The sequence below is a fragment of the Ciconia boyciana genome, chromosome 6 (assembly GCF_034638445.1).
Source record: "Ciconia boyciana chromosome 6, ASM3463844v1, whole genome shotgun sequence".
In the NCBI taxonomy this organism is placed as follows: domain Eukaryota; kingdom Metazoa; phylum Chordata; class Aves; order Ciconiiformes; family Ciconiidae; genus Ciconia; species Ciconia boyciana.
This window is the reverse complement of record NC_132939.1, coordinates 21,151,726-21,169,862: the sequence shown is the minus strand read 5'-3', so window position 1 is coordinate 21,169,862 and position 18,137 is coordinate 21,151,726. Positions and strand designations below refer to the sequence as shown.

The following is an 18,137-nucleotide window of genomic DNA, read 5'->3' as shown; positions in this document are numbered from 1 at the left end:
TAGTCCACAGTATCCTTTGCCACTTGTCAAGCCGTGTGAATTGCTGTGGACGTGTCCCTGTGGCTGTCATGGTAAGGGCTCTCCTCTCCAAGGGGAAATGTATTTTTCTCCCAGTCCCTCAGGATCCAGGTGAGAACAGCCATGCCAGGTCAGATCAAAGGCTTCAAAGATAAGGGTGCTGCATCTGGTTCTTGGAGAGGAGTCCAAGGGCAGGCTGGTGTACATGGAATGTGACTGCTGTGAAGCACCTGAGATGTCTCCACGTATAAAGGGAATGGTTCATGTCCAGCTCTTCCAGTAAGATTAAAAGCATGAGATGTGGCTTGATTTTGATTTGAGTAGGTGTCTTTGATGGATGCAGGTGCTCCGTTCATCCATCAGACTGGGGATGCCCTCCTCTCTGCGCTAGTGCAGGCAGAGGAAGTGATCGGTTGGGGTGTCCGCTCAGATGGCTGGTGGTCTGCAGCAGCAAACCATGGAGCAAATCTGTTCTGCCAGCAGCAGGACCAGCTAACCTTGCACATTTCCCTCCCCACAGATGTGCCGGCGAGTGTACAAAGGGATCCCACTTCAGGTGCGAGGTCAAGTCTGGTCGCTTCTGCTGGATGTCGAGAAGATGAAGAAGGAGAATGAAGGAAAATATGAGGTATGGGCTCTTCCTGGCAAAGACAACAGGAGCAAGATGATGGGGAGGCTGGTTTGGTGGGGCTTCACTGGCTGGGGCAAGTCAGACCCATGGCGGATGCAGGTATCTCCATCTCCACCCACATGGGCAGGAGGGAAATGGAGGTTCCTACAGGGATGCTTTAAGGAGAAGGGGGGGACACCCAGCCCTTGCATCCTCCCTCGCAGTGTAGCGGCATGCTGAGCACTCTTTGATGTGCACTGGTGGTGGGGCCCAATCCTCTCTGTGAACTGCTGCGACCTCTGAGAAGGAAAGGCTTAAAATTAGTGAGGACTGAAAATGCAAAGGGGATAAACTCTTTATTCGTGTGTGTATCTTAAGCTGGGGCCTTTTAACATGTTAGCCAGCTGCTTTCCCTAATGTGCTGCTTCCATTTATTCTTCTGGAAGCTGCGAGCAAAGATGCTGTTGGTGTTACTGCATCCTTAGGGAAAGATGCAGGGAAGAGGGAAGGGAAGCTTAGCAAAGGTACCACTTGCAGTTCCCCAAGCTCTCTGGAGTGATGCAGAGTAGCCATGAGCACCCTGAAGCGGGGTACCCCAGACCTCTCTGTGTGCTTGAAAATTTCACTTGGGGCGTTTTGAAATGAGCAGCAAGGTCAGAAGCCTTAAACCAGCCATTGAGAAACCCAGTTAAAGGTGGGGTGAGGGCAGGTCTTGCAACCTTGGGGGGAGGAATTTCTGAGCACAGGGTCCTGGCTTACAACTTAGGTCTGCAGCTGGAAGCTGACTGGCAGTATTGAAGGAACTTGAAGTGGCTTCTTTTATCTTCCATCTTCAATCTTTTTATCACTGTCTTGAAAGTTTCTATTAAAAATCACTATTAAAAAATAAAATAAAAATCATTTTTCTATTAAAAATCACTTATTTTCTCTGCAGATAGGAGAAAAGCCTGCCTTGCATTGTTTCCTACCAGAGCACTGCATGCTGCAGGCTTGGATTCCTTGGTATAAAATAAGCAATTTCTGTAGCGTGCATTGAACAAGAACCCAAGTGACTGTATTTTGTTATTTTTTATTTCAGGCATCTTGGCTCCTTTATGCTGCCTCTTTCCATAGGCAGCATGTGGAAGCCCTTGGTTGATAAATAACTCATTTTCCGAACTTGTATTACAATTTAGCTTGCATCACGTACCCAGGCGAGGATCAGGGTGTCGTGGAGACAGTTATGTTTCAGAGGCAGGAGGTCGAGTGTTGCTTCCAGCAGGTGTTTCTAAAAATCTTTGCCTATTAAGCAGGATGATGCTAACGCTCATTATAGTTAGTCAAGTGTAGATGTTAATAGCGAGATGCCGCTGGGATGGAGTCACATGCAGGGGCTTGGGGAAGGTGGGCTGGGCTCACGCCAATAAGCAGAGATAATGCTCTCCCAGCACGCAGATTCTTATCACACTCCCTCCCTCGAAGCTGGGCTGCACAGGCAGGGAAGCAATGCAAACAAATGAAAGTCACAAGGAATTTATCTGTGCTCCAGAGAGGTCTGTGATAAACAGAAGCTTCAGGGCTAATAGGCTTTGCTGGAGGCAAACCCCCTACAAGCTCATCTTAATCCTCCTCTTCTTTGGTGCCACCTGCCGCCAGTAATTAGCTCTCCCCTAATTTCCTCCAGAAGAGGCTCAGTGCAGGTCCAGGATGAGCAGTTTTGCTTTCAAGAATGGACCAAGCCTCAGCCCGAGCCCTGTGTCCTGGAGGGGCTGGTCCCAAGGCCATGCCATTTCTCCTTGGGGCATGAACCATGGCACAAAAGCCTGGCTTTTGCATGTGCCTTGAGTTTTGAGTATGCCACCTGGCACATGCCAGGTGATTTTTTTTTTTTTTTTTTAATACCCACTGCTCCCGCTGTAGAGATTTTGTCCCCTGTGCTTAGGCTGGCAGAGGAGCTATTTTTTCAGCCAAGCGGGATACCTTGCTCCCCGTGTCTGTGTTGCCTCTGGAGTGATGCAATTAAAAAGCCTGGTCCAGTTGCTTCCATAGTGCTTTATCTTATCCCAGATGTCCCCCAGGTCCTCTCCCTGCAAGTCTCCGAGTCTTCCTCAAGGCCATGGCAGCTCAGTTGTCCCTGATGCTGCAGGAGCCCAGAGGCTACCATGGGATGTGCCACACTGGGTTTCAACGTGGGTGTGATGCTCTGCCTCCCTGGGGTTTTATAGCCACAACTGAGAGGGCTTGAGGAGAGCTGAGAAGGCGGTAGGAGAAAGGTGCTGGCCATGGGGCAGAGCAGAGGCATCCTGGCTTTTACCCGCTGCTTTGTAAAAGGTCTCTGGGATGGGACCTCCAGCTTCCCAGCCTCTGCTTTGCCACCAGCTTGCAGGGCTCACAGGGCTTGCAGTGCTAATGAGCTCGGCAGAGCATCTGTGGAGCCCCCCAGGTTACTTCAACAACCAAAAAAAGGAGAACAACCCATCCTCAGCTTCTTTTTTACCGTCTGCAGAATTAATAAAACCTCCTGGGTGTGTGGAGGTGACAAAGTGCTGTGCAACCTACCTGCTATTCAGGTGCAGTGATTTAAAAAAAACCCAAAGTAGTGGTTTTTATAGTCTTTGGGAGATTTCTGTGTTGTTCTGGCAGGGAAAACAAGAGGGCCTTTAGCAGGGAAATTTGAACTGAAGTGACCCAGTGCATATGAATAGTCATCTTGTTTCAGGTAGTCTGCCTGCTTTATGGAGGGCAAGGAGCCATAGGATGCAGAGAGCAGAGGATTTACAGCAGGAAAATTATGTTGTTCATCAGATCTTCATTCCATCGTCACTTTTACCCTCCCTCATCTTGTGCAGGCAATAATTCAAAATAGCCCCTGCACTGTTGCTCATCCATACAGCTGCTTTCAAGGTTGGAGTTAATATTCTCCAAGATGCAGTGACTGCCCTGAGCGTTGGCCATGCTGGACACATCTGGGTGCTAATGAATGATCCGTTCCCAAGAGCTGATGTGGCCACCTCAGGAGGTCAACAGCAGCCTGGAAGTGCCTTGTATCAGGCTGACAAGCATTTGTAGGATGGCAGCTGCTGGAGCTGTGCAGCACATCTGTCTCCTGTGTGAGCAAGGAGGGGTCCTGACCCTGGGCTCCAGGCAAGTTGGGCTTGCTGCTCATCTCCGCTGCCCCTAACCTGCCAGGAAATCTCAGGCTGCCTGAAGACAGTCACAAAATGTATTTTATTAATGCAATTAACCCTGGAGATATTAAAAAAGGAGAGCAATTGCATGATCACTGGTGGTATCTGAAGGCTGAGAGATGAGATGATTGGCTATAGCATAATTGTCCTTGCCTGCACGCACAGGGCTGAACAGTGGGTTACTAATGGGACTGCAGTGGGATTCGTCCATGGAGCCTCTTGAGCTTGGGACTCTGAGGGTGTAATTGGTTGAGGTGGCCTTAGTTTTGGTTTGAATTTCTTTTTTTTGCAGTGGACTTCAGTCCTTTATCTGTGTGATGCTGCCTTAAATGATTAGCCAGCATGGAGGGAACATGGGAATTCTTGGTTTTGAGTTTAGCTTCTGTTCTGGACTCTGCCAGTTCCTTAAAATTTGGACCAGTCCAAGGCAATACCCCAGAACCGCTTTTCTAACTTTTCTAGGAAACTCCTTAAACTGAAGATGATTCTCTTCTGCAGGCAATAAGAGTAGTAGTTGGAGATCACTTCATAGAATTCCCTGTAACAGTTTGGACTTTATTATGACTGAGCCTCTGAAAAGCTCAGGGACTTAGTGCTTACGTCTGCGTGTTGGTTATAGAAGTGTATAATTCCTTAAGTGCCAACAGAGGTCTTGATGCTTTATGACAGCCAGGCTGGGTACTGCAAAGAAATGAAAAGAAATCAGAGTGGAATTTAATTGTAAAGGTTTTAGATTCTAAAAACTCAGTATCTGCATTGGAAGATGGGCAAAGGCTGGGTTGGCAGCTGCCGCTGTCGTAGCGTGCAAGTGTGGGGTTGTCCCCTTCTCCTTAGGCCAGCAGCACAGCCAAGGGGCCGGGGATTCACCTCTGGGCTGCAGATTGTTGCTCGCTGCAAGACAGCAGTGTCCCTGAGTCGCTCTGGGATAGCTCTGTGCAGCTCACAAGCTGCCACTCCTGATGTAGGAAGCATGCCTCTCAGGAGAGAGGTGTGGGCTGAGAAGGTGTCTGACTCTTTCCTCGTCTGCCCCTCTCCCTTCCAGCAAATGAAAGAACAAGCAAAGAGCTTTTCATCGGAAATCAAGCAGATAGATTTGGATGTTAACCGCACCTTCCGAAACCACATCATGTTTCGGGATCGCTATGGAGTGAAGTGAGTATGGGAGGCTTTGCATGGCTGTATGGGCATTGGCACCGACGAGCGTGCATGGGATGAGCTGGATGAGGTGGCCAGCAGCCCCCTGGCTCAGAGCAGCTCACAGGAGAGCAAAGCCATCTCTGCCTGCTTCACAAACCATCAGCACAGGGTACGACCCACAGATGTTTTGCTGCTGATTCTCTCTTTGGACAGGTCCACACTGGACATGTTCAGCCCCAGTTCTTGAGCCAAGCATCAGCCTGTTGGGGTGTCTTGTCCCACAAGGTGCTAGGGTTGCAGTTGCAGAGGGCTTGGTTTGGGATGGCTGGGATGATGGGGTGGGTCTGTCAGGAGCTGGGTGGGATGGGGCGTACGTGGCCTCCACAACAGATGGGGTTGGAGAGGTTTGACAAAGTGGCTTTGTCACTTGGATGAGTCGCACCTGGCTGGCTGCCCTACACAGACGTACAGTCTGCGAGGAAGCCTGCACTGCATATCTATATGGTGATGACTCCTTTAGCAAGGGGGGAAGCGGGAAAGCAACCTACTAATAAAATGGTGGCAGTGCTTTCCACCAGGATGTATAACACTTGATGCCTGGGTGGTTGCAAGTCTATTGAAAGAGCCCACCGCCACTCCAAACCTGAAGAGCAGGTGTATTGAACACCGTGCATGTAGGTACGTGCATGTCTCTCCAGGACACCTGCTGATGGAACAGGCTGGTTCAGCCCCGCTCCGCAGGGCTGCTGGTGACTCCCCTCTGAAGGAAGAGGTCTCATCCCATGTGCCCATCAAGGTGCTTTCTGGTTCTGTGAGGCCTGGTCCTTGCAAAAGGCATAAGTACCAGTGGGCTGGGTGTTTTCAGAGCCTTTGGTCTCTGTGTGTACACATTGGTGTGCACACAAAGCTGGAGACATCACGCTCAGGTGTTTTAATATCCTTCTTTCTCCCCAGGCAACAGGCACTCTTCCATGTCCTGTCAGCATACTCGGTTTATAACACCGTAAGTAGTAAGTTAGTCCAGTTAAAGTGAATAGTGTTGTGCTTTATATATAGATATATTTTTGTGTGTATATATATATACAAATATATATATATTAAGATTTTAAAAAAGCTTTATGTATATTTATATATGTGTTTACATGTATGTTTGTGTGTATGTGTATATATATACACATACACACACACCCCCATTTAGCCAGTGGTAATTCCAATTTTAAGTCCTAATACTGATTTGTACAGACAGCTGCAAGACTTGCAGGCAGCACAAGACTCTTTGCACAGTTGTTTCATTCCCTTGTTCGTTTTGTCACCTGGTAAATGACATCTGGCAGATGCGGTTTGGGCGAGTGTCAGCAAAGAACAAGGGATTGCTCTTTGGCTTTCCAGCAAGACTAGCCTCCTGGCTGAAGGTCTGTCGTGTTTCTGACTTCTTATCATACACTGAATGGTGTTGAAAACTGATTTATTACAGTGAACCAGTCATTTTTACCTGAAGGGCATGGGCAGAATAAGCCTATAAATTAGCAGCTGAACCTACTGCCTCCACCCGCAGGAGGGGATAATTACGCCAGAAGGCACAGAAGATGCTGAGGGGCGATAGTCAAGGAAACAAAGACCCTAGCTTCCCTCATACCAGACAAATGCTTACCAGATTTATTTATTCTTTAATTACTTCAGTGCTCACGTGGCTGAAGGAATACAAAACAGTATTGGAGCCACGTGCTGTTTATCATTGTATCCCCTATTCCTTGAAGTAGCTGCAGGCACCTCTTATGTTGGTGTTTCTGTCCCTTGCCCTCCAGGCTTGGGCAGGGCTGGTGGGGGGAGTGGTGTGGTGGGGGCATTGCCTGCAAGCCCCTCACCGCCCACTGGAGGACCTGCTAGAGCAGGTCCAGAGGAGGGCCACGAAAATGGTCAGAAGGCTGGAACACCTCTCCCATGAAGAAAGGCGGAGAGTTGGGGATGCTCAGCCTGGAGAAGAGAGGGCTCTGGGGAGACCTTATTGTGGCCTCTCAATATATAAAGGGGGCTTATAAGAAACACAGAAAGACTTTTTACCAGGGCCTGTAGTGACAGGACAAGGGGCAACAGTTTTAAACTGAAAGAGGGTAGGTTTAGATTGGACATAAGGAAGACATTTTTTACAATGAGGATGGTGAGATACTGGCACAGGTTGCCCAGAGAAGCTGTGGATGCCCCATCATTGGAAGTGTTAAAGCTCAGGTTGGAGAGGGCTTTGAGCAACCTGATGTAGTGAAAAATGTCTCTTGCCCATGGCGGGGGGGTTGGACGAGATGATCTTCAAAGCCAACCCTTCCAACCCAAACCACTCTGTGAGTCAGTGACATGGTGGATGCTGTAGACATATGGGAACTGTGAATTTGGGCATAAACGATAAAGACCTTGAAACGGGACAGACCTTGAAAGAGGAGAGGGAAGCACAGGCAGCCCGACCTGCTTCTGCAGCTTTAGCATCATGCTGGGGTCTGATGGCGTGGCAGCACATGTGCCCCTCTTGGCTCTTGCAGGAAGTGAGCTACTGCCAAGGGATGAGCCAGATCGCAGCCATCCTCCTGATGTACTTAAATGAAGAGGATGCATTTTGGGCACTGGCACAGCTGCTGACCAACCAGCGGCACGCCATGCATGGTAAGGCTGGGGCAAGATGCAGATGGGGGCTCTTGCGATGGGAGGGAGGGCTGTTTAGGTTGGTCAGTAGAGCCTCGTTTCTCCTCACATACTTGTTTAAAGCAGGTAAGGCTTAATTATGTGCCAACGCAACCCGAATATGGAGCTGAACTTCACTCTTGGAGGCAGACAAGTTCATCAGAGAAAAATGTGGTTTATCAGCACTGAGCTTTAGCACACAGTAATTAACACTTTCACAGAGGTGCTATCTTCCCTCCAGAGTGCTGTGCCCTTGGCAATCAATTAACTCAACGTTATGAGTTTTTAAGAAGTCTCACAGAAGTACATTCAAGAGCATCATGTAATGCTCCATTTTTAGCGTGTCATGAGCTACGTGCCCCTGTGTTTTTATGAAGATGTAATTCCACCAAATGTGCTGTATTATTTTACTTCAAACTCATTAAAAATCCTTTCATCTTACTTGTGGTTAGCAGTAATCTATGCACAGAGGGTTATTTTATGAGTGGAGGGCTAAGCCTTATGGCTTGATAACTCCAGATAGTCTTAAACGCATGTCCTGCTAGACTACGGGGCGCTGCACAAGCTTGTGGTGTTCAAACACCTTCAGCTTTTCTCTGAACCTTGGTAAGCACTGAGATGTGTTCAGAGAGGTCTTGGCCAAGCCAAGTCTCAGGCGGGCAGGCGGTGGGGAGGTGAACAGGTCTACTCTGCAGGGCTGGGGTGAGAAGGACCAGCTGGGGTTGGTGCTGAGGGTGCTGTCGCCCATGTAGATGGGGTGAAGGGCGGGCTCTGGGAGGGATGCCAAGGGAGGTAGTTGGGTGCACTGTGGTCCAGCCGACTTCAACAGGCGACACAGGGGATGAGTCTCTAGAAAATCAGGCTGCCCCCATGATGGCTCCAGAGCTTTTCTGATTATTTTTTATTTCTCTCATCTGTTCTCGTTAAGGTTTTTTCATTCCTGGTTTCCCGAAGCTGCAGAGATTTCAAGCTCACCACGAGCAGATTTTAAGCAAACTGTTTCCCAAACTGAAGAAGCACATGGTATCTCTTTGCTATCAGTCTCCTGATACTAATATTGCATTTTAATGCTAAAGCAATTAGTGTAATGTTCTGCGAAATAGATGCACAACTGAACACATTTCTAACCATGTAGGACTGCTTCAGCCACAAAGAGGCAAGCGTTTATTAAATGGGGTGCCTGAATCTTGCTGAGGTGAATGGTTATCATTTGCTTGCTGGTCATCATTAGTGTAGGGACTGCTAAAATCTAAAGGCTTCCTTAGGAAAGCCAGGCAGGAAGGCTCACAGAGCCAGCAGTAAAAGGAGCTGTTGCATACAGCAGCGAGGCTGGGCTGTGCTCTTACACCAGCTGCAAAGCCCAAAGGGTGTTGCTGGACTGTCTGGAGTCTGAATTCAATAATTATTAGCCCTAAGTGCTTGCATTTAACGGCTTTGCTGTTGTTTAAAGACAGGAGGCACGTAAGATTTGCTGTGTGTTTTGTTGCTTGGGCACGTCCAGTTGTTTTTCTCTCTAGCAGATGGTACAAGCCCATTTGGTGGCTGGAGGAGCATCTGCAGGACACATCAACTGCAGTCTGATGTCTAGGCGACTATTTTGCAACACCTGCTCCCTTTTTTTTTTTTGTCCCCCTGTCCCCCCTTGCATTGCTGTAGACAGTTGGTATTCAGTGGCCAGACTCCTGAAGGTTTCTTATGTTCCCAAGGGGCTCAGTGGCCCGGCTCCAGGAAAAGCTGTTTATATTGCCATCATGTGCAACAGCTCTTGCTTTGTGCTGCAAACGAGCCAGCCCTGGCCATATAAGTGAAACAGAACCAGGAGAGGTTTTCACTTAATTATAGCCATGGGAGTGGGGAGACCTGAGCGAGGAGGATGGGAATAACTCTCTGAAAGCTGCTCATGCCTCCTGGCTCCCAAAGGCTCCCCAGGCTTGCAGGTGCCCAGCACCAGCCGAAAGCAAAGACCAGAGCTGACCGTTAATCCCATGGGCTTCTTTCTCTTCCCATCCCCGCCACTTTGCTGGCTTTGCAGTGGCAGTCATGTCAACTTTGTGCACGTGCAGGGTGCCGTGCATCCCAGCACCGGCCGTGCCGCACCATCAGCCGTGTCAGTAAAAGCAAAGCTGTGTGCGAGCGCTGTGCCGGGCACCAGACAGGGATGGAAAAGTGGTAGACTGGGGTGATGTTGGTGAGGTTTTAAAGATTTTTCCTTAGCCTGTCAGGCTGTCCTGCTCCTGCAGCAGCCATGCCTTGCAAATGAGGTAGTGCTAGCAAAGCTGGCTTAACTGTGCAGGTCTGGATTTACCTGTGGGATACTCGGGGTTAATCATTTTTGTGGTGCTCTGGGAGGTTCGCATGGGAATTGCTATGGAAACAAAAATGGTAGTCTGCAAGGAGTGCATCATTTGAGTTCCTGGAAGGTTTTTGTAAATCCCTGGAGTAGATATTAGGCCAGAAAAGCTTCTCTTAGAAATCCCTCTCCGAAGTTGTGGCTGAAGTCTGGCCACATCGAGGATCAGGTTCAATGAGTATCTTGGGCAAAGGGTCAAAGCAGGGCTTCAACATTGGTATTTAAAGCAGGGGTTTTGTTGGGAGACAAACCACAGCCAGATCCTACACGCAGACCCGAGCATTAATAAACCAACCAACCAACCTCCCCAAAAGCCCTATGAGTTGCTTGAACCTCCAGCAGCCAGCCTGGTGAAACGCCTGTTTCTCTTTGCTGTCTTCTCCTAGGACAAGGAGCAGATGACTACAGGGATTTACACGACCAAGTGGTTTCTGCAGTGTTTCATTGACCGGGTGAGGATGCTCTGCGGGTTGTTTGCTGCTCTGTCACTTGCATGCATGGTTAATCCGCCTGTTTTTTTGAAAAAGTATCATAATTTGAAGAAGGTGTTAATATTTTATAAGGTGGGATATTATGCACACTTACAAGGCAAAAAGAATTAATAAGGGAGAAGCTAAAAATAACTGCATGTCACTGATGACAAGCCAATTCCTGCTGCCTCATCACAAGCAGTCTCTGGGAGATGGCTCAGCAGCAGCAGTATAAGCTTCAAAGTCAGGAGAGATCTTTCTCTTGCCCACTGGCGCTGCTGCAAAGGCAATTAACCTCACTTTGGCTCTGGAAACAACGTAGGGAGAAGAAGAGCTGGAGGCACAAACGTGAACAAATAGCACTGCAGCAGCTGCAGGCAAAGGAGCAGGCTGGGCACTGGAGACACATGAAAGCATGAGAAAATTACCCTGATTTGTCCAGAGCTAATTTGCCAGTCCCAAGCCAAGACTACTTTATTCTTAGGGGCAGCATTGTGCTTGCACGCTTGAACACAAGATCCAGACTTGCTAACGTTTAGGACATCTGTGTGTCCTCAGTCTCAGTTTTCTGCTGCCTCGTCTCCTATAAAACAGCAGATGACCTCTTCTCCTTGAGAGCAAACTCACTGCTTTGCAGTCTGTCACTAAAAGCTGTATAAAATGCAAAATCCCTTTAACTGCAGTAACGTGGTAAAAGAGCTGCAACGGTCAGTTGTGCCAAATTCTGGAGAGTAAGCGCAGCATCCTAAATTTGAGCTTAAATATCACAGTAGGACTAGTATTAATTTCTGTGTTGGTGAGATGCCTTAAATCTTTGCTAGGAGATGATGGGCTGCTCCATCATTTTGAATATCAGTTGACTCCTATTTGTCAGATTGGGTCCAGGTGCAAATGAAAACCTCTGGCAGAGGTTCTTCTAGCAGGCAGAAATAAGCCTGTATATAAGGAAACCCACTTCTCTAGACACCAAAGGAGTGATTTTTTTTTTTTTTTTTTAATGCTTAGTGAAGCACTGATGGGCCTTCAGACCTATCCCATAAATAGTCCTTCATCTGTTTGGGCAATTTGGATGGATACAGGAGTGGTTTTGTGCGCCCACAAGGCTGAAAGATGACGATGCTCCCTCCAGGGTAGAGGAATCCATGTGCTAGTATGCCTGTGTGGAAGGTTTCTCCTTTTTCTGCGTTCACAGCTGGGTTTTAAGTACTTTCCTGGCCACCCAAGGGTGTTAGCTTTAAGGTGAAAGCATAGACAATAAAATAGGTTTTTGTGTTATAGATGAATCCTGGACATCCAGCGTCTCGCCCTGGTGTGTTTTGGTGCGAGGAGAAGAAGTGATGCCACCAACCTCTGTATCATCATCCCATCAATCAGTGCTAATGACTGTGGTGCTAAAGAGCTGGTTTTTTGTTTGTGTGTTTGAAACAGACCCCCTTCACCCTCACCTTGCGGCTGTGGGATATCTACATCCTCGAAGGAGAGCGGGTGCTGACGGCCATGGCTTACACCATCCTCAAACTGCACAAAAGTAAGGTCCCAGCAGAGCGCGTCTCGTATGGCAGAGGTGGCACCATGCTGGGCTACCCTAGTGCTGCCGACCCGGAAAGCCTTGCTGGCCGCTACCAGCCTACTTGGTGCCCTGCGCTGGCCCCAAAAGGCACAGTCCTGTGCTGATGCTCCAAGGAGGAAATGAGATGCCACAAGGGTTGAAATCCTGCACTCCAGTGCACAGCAAACCCCACCTGAAATGCTTCCAGCTGCCTCTTTCTGCATGCTGCGCCCCACATCTTTTATCAGTGTGCTTTTAGGGGCAATACAGACAGCAGTCCATCTGTCTGCAAAGCTCTGTGTGGCAGTTCAGCTGAAAAGGCTGTAGAGGGAGAAATAAATCCATTAATATACTTCTAAAATGACCAAAACCTGGTTTTCTTACATAACATTAAGGCAGTGATGTTTCTTTGAGACTTTGAACCCCTCCACTCCCATAAGCTAGTTGCCTTCCTTTGTCATCCTGTTAGGTCTTTAATCTGGGACAGGAGCGATGCTGATATTGCATGCTGAGAACCTTTGGGCCAGTGGGATTTATGGGACTGCGTGTGTTGGCTTCTGCAAACAGCCACCCTGCTCTTCCTTCAGTTGAATGAAGAACAGGCTATCCAGAAATATATCTTCAACTATCCCATTTATTTGCAAAGACTGGGAAATGGGCAGGCAGGCAGAAGTTTCAGCCTGGCTGTGAAATAATGTCTCTTCCTTGAGGAATGTGTGGTGCGGATCAGCATCCCTGCCTGCGTCCCGTTCCTGCCTGCATCCCATCCTTGCCTGCATCCCTGGCGTGGGGCAGCATCCCTGCCTGCATCCCTGCCTGCTGGTTGGTGCAGGTTGGCATCCCTGGCTGGCAGTGGCTGTTCAGTCTGGGTCTATCTCATGAAGCTTTTCCTCCTCCTAGAGGTATAGGTGAGAACTTCCAGAAATGGCCCAAAACATGCATCCTGGTCAGCATAGGTCCCAGTCCCACCATCGTCCTGCCATTGCTGAGCTACTGCCCAGAGGTGGCATGGATATGTAAATGTATCGACAACCCTGAGCAACAGTGGGAAGGTGGGAGAGAGGCAAAAACGTTCAGGCTGTCCCACCCCAGAGTGGGAACAGCAGCAGAATACCAGATAAAACCAAGGCAATGCAACCCACGCTCGTGCTATGCTGCAATTTGGCCGTGCCACTGCCATTAACTCCTTTCTGCCATCCCCCAGAGCGCTTGCTGAAGATGACGCTGGAAGATTTACGGGAATTTCTGCAGGAGAAAATTGCCGCTTCCCTGCAGTACGAGGATGATGCTGTCATTGAGCAACTGCAGGTGTCAATGACCGAACTGCGCAAGATGAAATTTGACCTCCCCCCGCCAGGTGGGTAGAGGGGAAGGTGGGCAACCCAGCAGGAACAGCTGGTGGTACCTGTGTGCCCTGGGGACAAGAGCATCCCTCTGGCATGGCTGGGAGCCCGGACAGCCCAGAAGGGCTGGCACCCGCTGGGTGCAGCATCTGCCTTCCCTGCAGTCAGGGCATGCCGGATGCAAAAATGAACCGATGCACAGTTTTGGTTTTATTTTGTTTTCTCTGCTTCCAATGCAGCAAAGCCTGAGGAGTTCCCACGGAAACCCCTGGGCCTGGAGCTCTCCCTCAACCCAGTAGCCGTGAAGGGCAACGTGGCAGCCAATGGCCAGAACGGCCGGGTGGGCGAGCACCCCCCAGACAGGGAGCTCCATCCCCACAGAGGTCCCGGGGCACCGGGAGGAATGACAGCAGTGGAGGCAAGGACTCCCACCCTCCAGGGCAGTGAAGCAGCTGAAGCGACAGACATCCACCTGCATCCTCCTGGTAGGGGGCCGCCAGGAGAGGAGGGTTGGGTGGAGCCCACCAGGGACGAGCAGCCACCATCTCTTCTGAAGCTGAGTGAGACGCAGGCCCATCATCACCTCCTGCCTATGGCCCTGCATCCGAAGCAGCCTCTTCTCATTCCTGGCCGTGCCATGGTGGACCATGAGTCGATCTCCCTCCCCACTCCGGCTGAGCATGATTCCTTGGACTCCTCTCTCCAAAACACACCAAGTCTTTCCAACTCAAGCACCGCTGAGCTTTCTGCTATGGACCATGTGGTATGGCAGCCACATCCTGCTGCCCTGCCAGCAGGAGAACAAGCATCTTCCCTCTGCAAAGAGAAAGCGCTCGATGCACGCCCTCATCCTCTGCCAGGTGGCTGGCAGCGGCTCTCCAGCACATCGCAGCACAACGGCTCCCCCAAGAGCGAGTGCAGGGAGGAGATGGCCGAGAAATGCTGCAGAGCGGCACTGCCAGACAAAATGGACTTGAAGCACTTGGCATCCAAAGCTGCATCCACGGGGGAGCTCACCAGCCTGCAGCAGAACAGGCCAGGGAGCGCCCCCAGCACCGCACACTGGCCGGAGGGCTTGGGCGCACTGCCCACGCACAGGCTGGCAGGCAGCAGTGTGCCCATCTTATCCAGCAGCAAGTTGGAGGCAGTGGGGCTGGGCGAGGGCTGCCCCTTCCAGCGGGCGCCATCCCCCACAGTGGAGGGGAACAGCTCCTACACCATTATCAAAACCACCACTCCCCTCCACCTGGCCCATGCAACGGAGCAGGACTTCTTGAACAGAAAGCAGGTGGCATTGCCTCTGCTGGAGACTGGATGTCTGCCTGCCACCTCTATGCCACCACCTCTTCCGCTGGACCCGGAGGAGGCAGATGCCCAAAAAAGCCTCCAGAAACCATTAAATGCACTGAAAGCCCCACGACCGCCCCTGAGCCCCAAACCAAAATTACCGCCACAGGTTGCCAAAGCCCACTCGGAGAACAGTTTCCTTTCAGGTTCTCCTCCCCTGGCAAAGCTGCCCAAATCAGTGACGTTTTAGTGGGGATGGGGGGAGGTGAGGGAGAGGAAGCAGGTGCTGGAACAGCACCCTCACCCCGTTTTTGGGACACCACTACCCCCCCACCCCCCCTTCAGCAGGGCTGTGTCAGGGTGACAGCGCAGCAGCCATCGCCTGTCGAGCTGTGCTTTGGTACGAGCACCCAGCGAGGAGATGGAGCGGTGGCCGCCGGCACCAGCAAATTGGGTTTGCATCTTTCCTGTGGACAAACTGGAAAGTGCTTTCATTTTTTTTGTTCCTTGAAGCTCCCTGAGCCTCATCGCATGTCAGGGGAGAGGCAGGGCTGGTGAATGTGTTGCATGTTTTCTTCTGCTCCTGCCTGCCATGGGTATCCACGGCCACAGAAGTGGGCACAAGGCATAGGAGTCCAAAATGCTTTCTTTAAAATGCCCAATCAGTGCAGCCAACAGCATTGCTTTCAAAGGCCTTTGTAGCAATATAAGTTTATTTCTTTTCCCAGACCTGCAGTTGTAGGCAGCAGCATTTTCAGGCCAGGCCATGGCGTCCTGGCAGGGTGCAGGCAGCCCACTGCCTACTCTATGCAATTCCACAGAGCAGTGCCCAGCTGTACCCAGCTCCTGCCATGGTGGTGGATGGTGTCCCAGAGGGGAGGTTTAACAGCTGGTGAGTCCCTGGGGGGGTCTCCTTGGTTGAGCCTGGTCTCTTGGGCTGAGTGGCTGTTCTGCTGGCCTTTCCCTTGCAGGTCCAGGGCAGCAAGCAAGCTCACTACCTTTCCGTTGGCTGAACAGGAAAAGGGGCTGCTGCCTTGGGAAACCTCCTGCCTTCACTAGCAAGCTGCTGGAGGTGTGATGGTGTCTAATCACAGTACCCAAGCTGAAGACTGCTTTTACTTTGACCAAGTTAAGCGTCAGGGTGGAAACGGCATAGGAGCTGGGGAAGGGGAACACATTGCCCAGAACCTGATCTCAGCTCTTCTGGTTTAGCGCACTCAGAAATCAACAACCAAGGAAGGAAACCTGGAAACAGAGATTTGGAAGATGATGCTGTAGAGCATCACCACAGCCCACTGCTTAGGAGATAACATGATGGGTGCCCACAGGCCCACTTGCCCTTCATGCACCAAGTCCTGGTGGCCTGTCCATCTCCTCCCCATCCCAGGGTGTTACTGCTGCACAGCCCAGACTGTTGGCTGGAGGTGTGCAGGGACCCGGGGACAGCTCACCCCACTGAAAGAGCTGGTCCAAACTCCTGTTCCAGTATCTACTTCACCCCTACAGGTGAAGGGACTTCATCAGGAAGGAAGATCAATGGAAGCAGCAGGAAATAAACTAGTCCAGATGTGCTGTATTTGACTCTGCTGTCCAGAAGGGGTGGCTGCACATGCCACCTTAGGTGGGACTGCAGGTGGGATTCCCATTCCTTCAATGAAGACCCTGGGCAAAAGCTCCTTTAAGTTCAAAGGAGACTTTGAAAACTGTTTTTTATCTCACAGGCTGCTTCAATAACATAACCTGATCTGAAGCCTACCTGGAAGCCCAGCAGAAAACTTCCACTAAATTACTTTGTGGGGTTTATCAGGGGTTTTTTTCTTGTGTGCATGTGGTAGTTTATGTTAGCAGCAGGGAGAGTGTCAAAGGCAGCAACCCATCTTTCTTTGGATGTAGCCAGTCAGACCACAGCACTCTCAGCTTCTGTTCCAACCCCTGCTCTGTTGGAGACCCTATCTTCTGCTGAGTCTCCAACATTGCTCATCCTCTCTCCCTCTGCAAAGCAGGGATAACCCTATTAGCTACCTCGCAGGGGTGTTGTGAGTTGAGAGTTGCTCTTTGAGAAGTGCTGTATGAATGTTCACTATTTGTGTTTTGAGACACCAGGGGTCATTTCTAGGACAACGATGCTTGAATTGGTTTTAATTTAGAGTACATTTTTCAGTAACTGCAGTAGTTAAACCTATTTGTGTGTTAAAATATGTGGGCAGTATTTCAGGACAGGTATTGATTGCTTTTTGCTAGCAGCCCACTGGCCTCTGCAGCTCTCTGGGAAGCAATGAGAAGCATCTGAGGGCTGGTGGTGACCTCTTGGCTTGGCTTCTGTAGCTTTGTGGTCTGTCCTCTCGCACACATAGGAATCCTGTTAACGTCTGCGTGTTTGGCTCACGCGTGCAAGAGCTGAGACCTCTTTCCCCTCATTTTGACCTTTCCCCCTCATTTCAGGCACGCAGCCTTTGCACATCATGTTGCACGTGCGCCTGGGCTCCTCACCCAGTGTGTGTCTGGGATGTTTTGCAGTATTTACATTTTTTAAAATGGTTTGCTCTGATTTTGGAGAGCTGTCAAATGCACAGTACCTGTTGCACAGCGTTTGGTGTGTGGTGTTCAACAGGAATTTGGGGGGGTTCATCCCCTCCAAGCCCTAACAGGAACAAGCAGCAAGGTTCCAAGCCTGGGGGAAGCCACCAGCTGGCTTCAGTAACCTTTGGACCAGGCAGACACAGGCTCTGTGTTCCCACCAGTGTGCTTCTTGCTAGGAAGGTCTCCGAGCTCCTCACTGTGTCATCTAAGCTCTTCTCCAACCTGCAGCCCCTGAAAGCTGGCAGGTTTGGGAGGAGTTCCTGGGGCAAAGTAGCTGGAGCTGGCTGGGAGCCAGCAACATGCATTGCTTTCCTTGGAGTGATGCTCTCACTTCAGCACATCAAACCATAATCTACTAGGAGATGACCGATCCTCTTGCCTCTGCCTTTTGCTGCACATGAAGGTGTGGCCATGAGATGTCTGTGGCAGCAGAGGTGGGCCAGACCTGGCCCAGCCTCAGCTCTTTTGCTGGGGATAGGAAGGGAAGGAGAAGGGCGAAGGTGGCAGCTCAGTAGGACAAATAACTGGCCCAAGTGACTTGCACGCCTGCCCCAGCCTTCTACAACCGCCTCAGCCCTGTAGCAAAAGCCACTCTTACTGCAAGCAAACTCAGGAAAGCGGCTTCCCCTGTCCTTGTCCTCACAGCCCTGGGATGGCTCTCACCTCGCTGCCTTCCATGTAGTTTTAAAGACCAATGTTGCGGGTTTGGGGGGGCTGCATTTTTTGGTTTGTAATTGAGCACTTTGAGTGGCTGTGGCACCAGCGGGCAGTAGGAGCCACAGGGACTGGCGCTGGAGACAGCGGTCAAGGTCAGGGTCTCTCAGCTGTGCACTTTCGAGAGCCTGGCTACCATCTGCTTTTCTTTTTAATTGCTATTCTTGTTTACAGCGTGGAACGCTTCCTCCGTGACTCTTTCTAATGCATTATAATTATTACTTTTTAAAAAAAGAAAACCA

At 50.3% G+C, this 18,137-nt stretch overlaps 1 protein-coding gene across 7 annotated transcripts in view; it reads left to right on the top strand.

Annotated features, from left to right (window-relative positions):
* Positions 1-18,137, top strand: part of LOC140653530 (uncharacterized) — an 84,430-nt gene extending 66,293 nt beyond the window's left edge. For all 7 annotated transcript variants that reach the window (XM_072865698.1, XM_072865700.1, XM_072865699.1 and 4 more), the window contains 9 exons: positions 539-646; positions 4,838-4,947; positions 5,887-5,935; positions 7,464-7,584; positions 8,531-8,625; positions 10,339-10,404; positions 11,851-11,950; positions 13,176-13,328; positions 13,554-18,137. In XM_072865698.1, the coding sequence (XP_072721799.1) occupies positions 539-646; positions 4,838-4,947; positions 5,887-5,935; positions 7,464-7,584; positions 8,531-8,625; positions 10,339-10,404; positions 11,851-11,950; positions 13,176-13,328; positions 13,554-14,851 (2,100 nt within the window). In that variant the 3' untranslated portion in view covers positions 14,852-18,137. The remainder of the gene's footprint in view (positions 1-538; positions 647-4,837; positions 4,948-5,886; positions 5,936-7,463; positions 7,585-8,530; positions 8,626-10,338; positions 10,405-11,850; positions 11,951-13,175; positions 13,329-13,553) is intronic.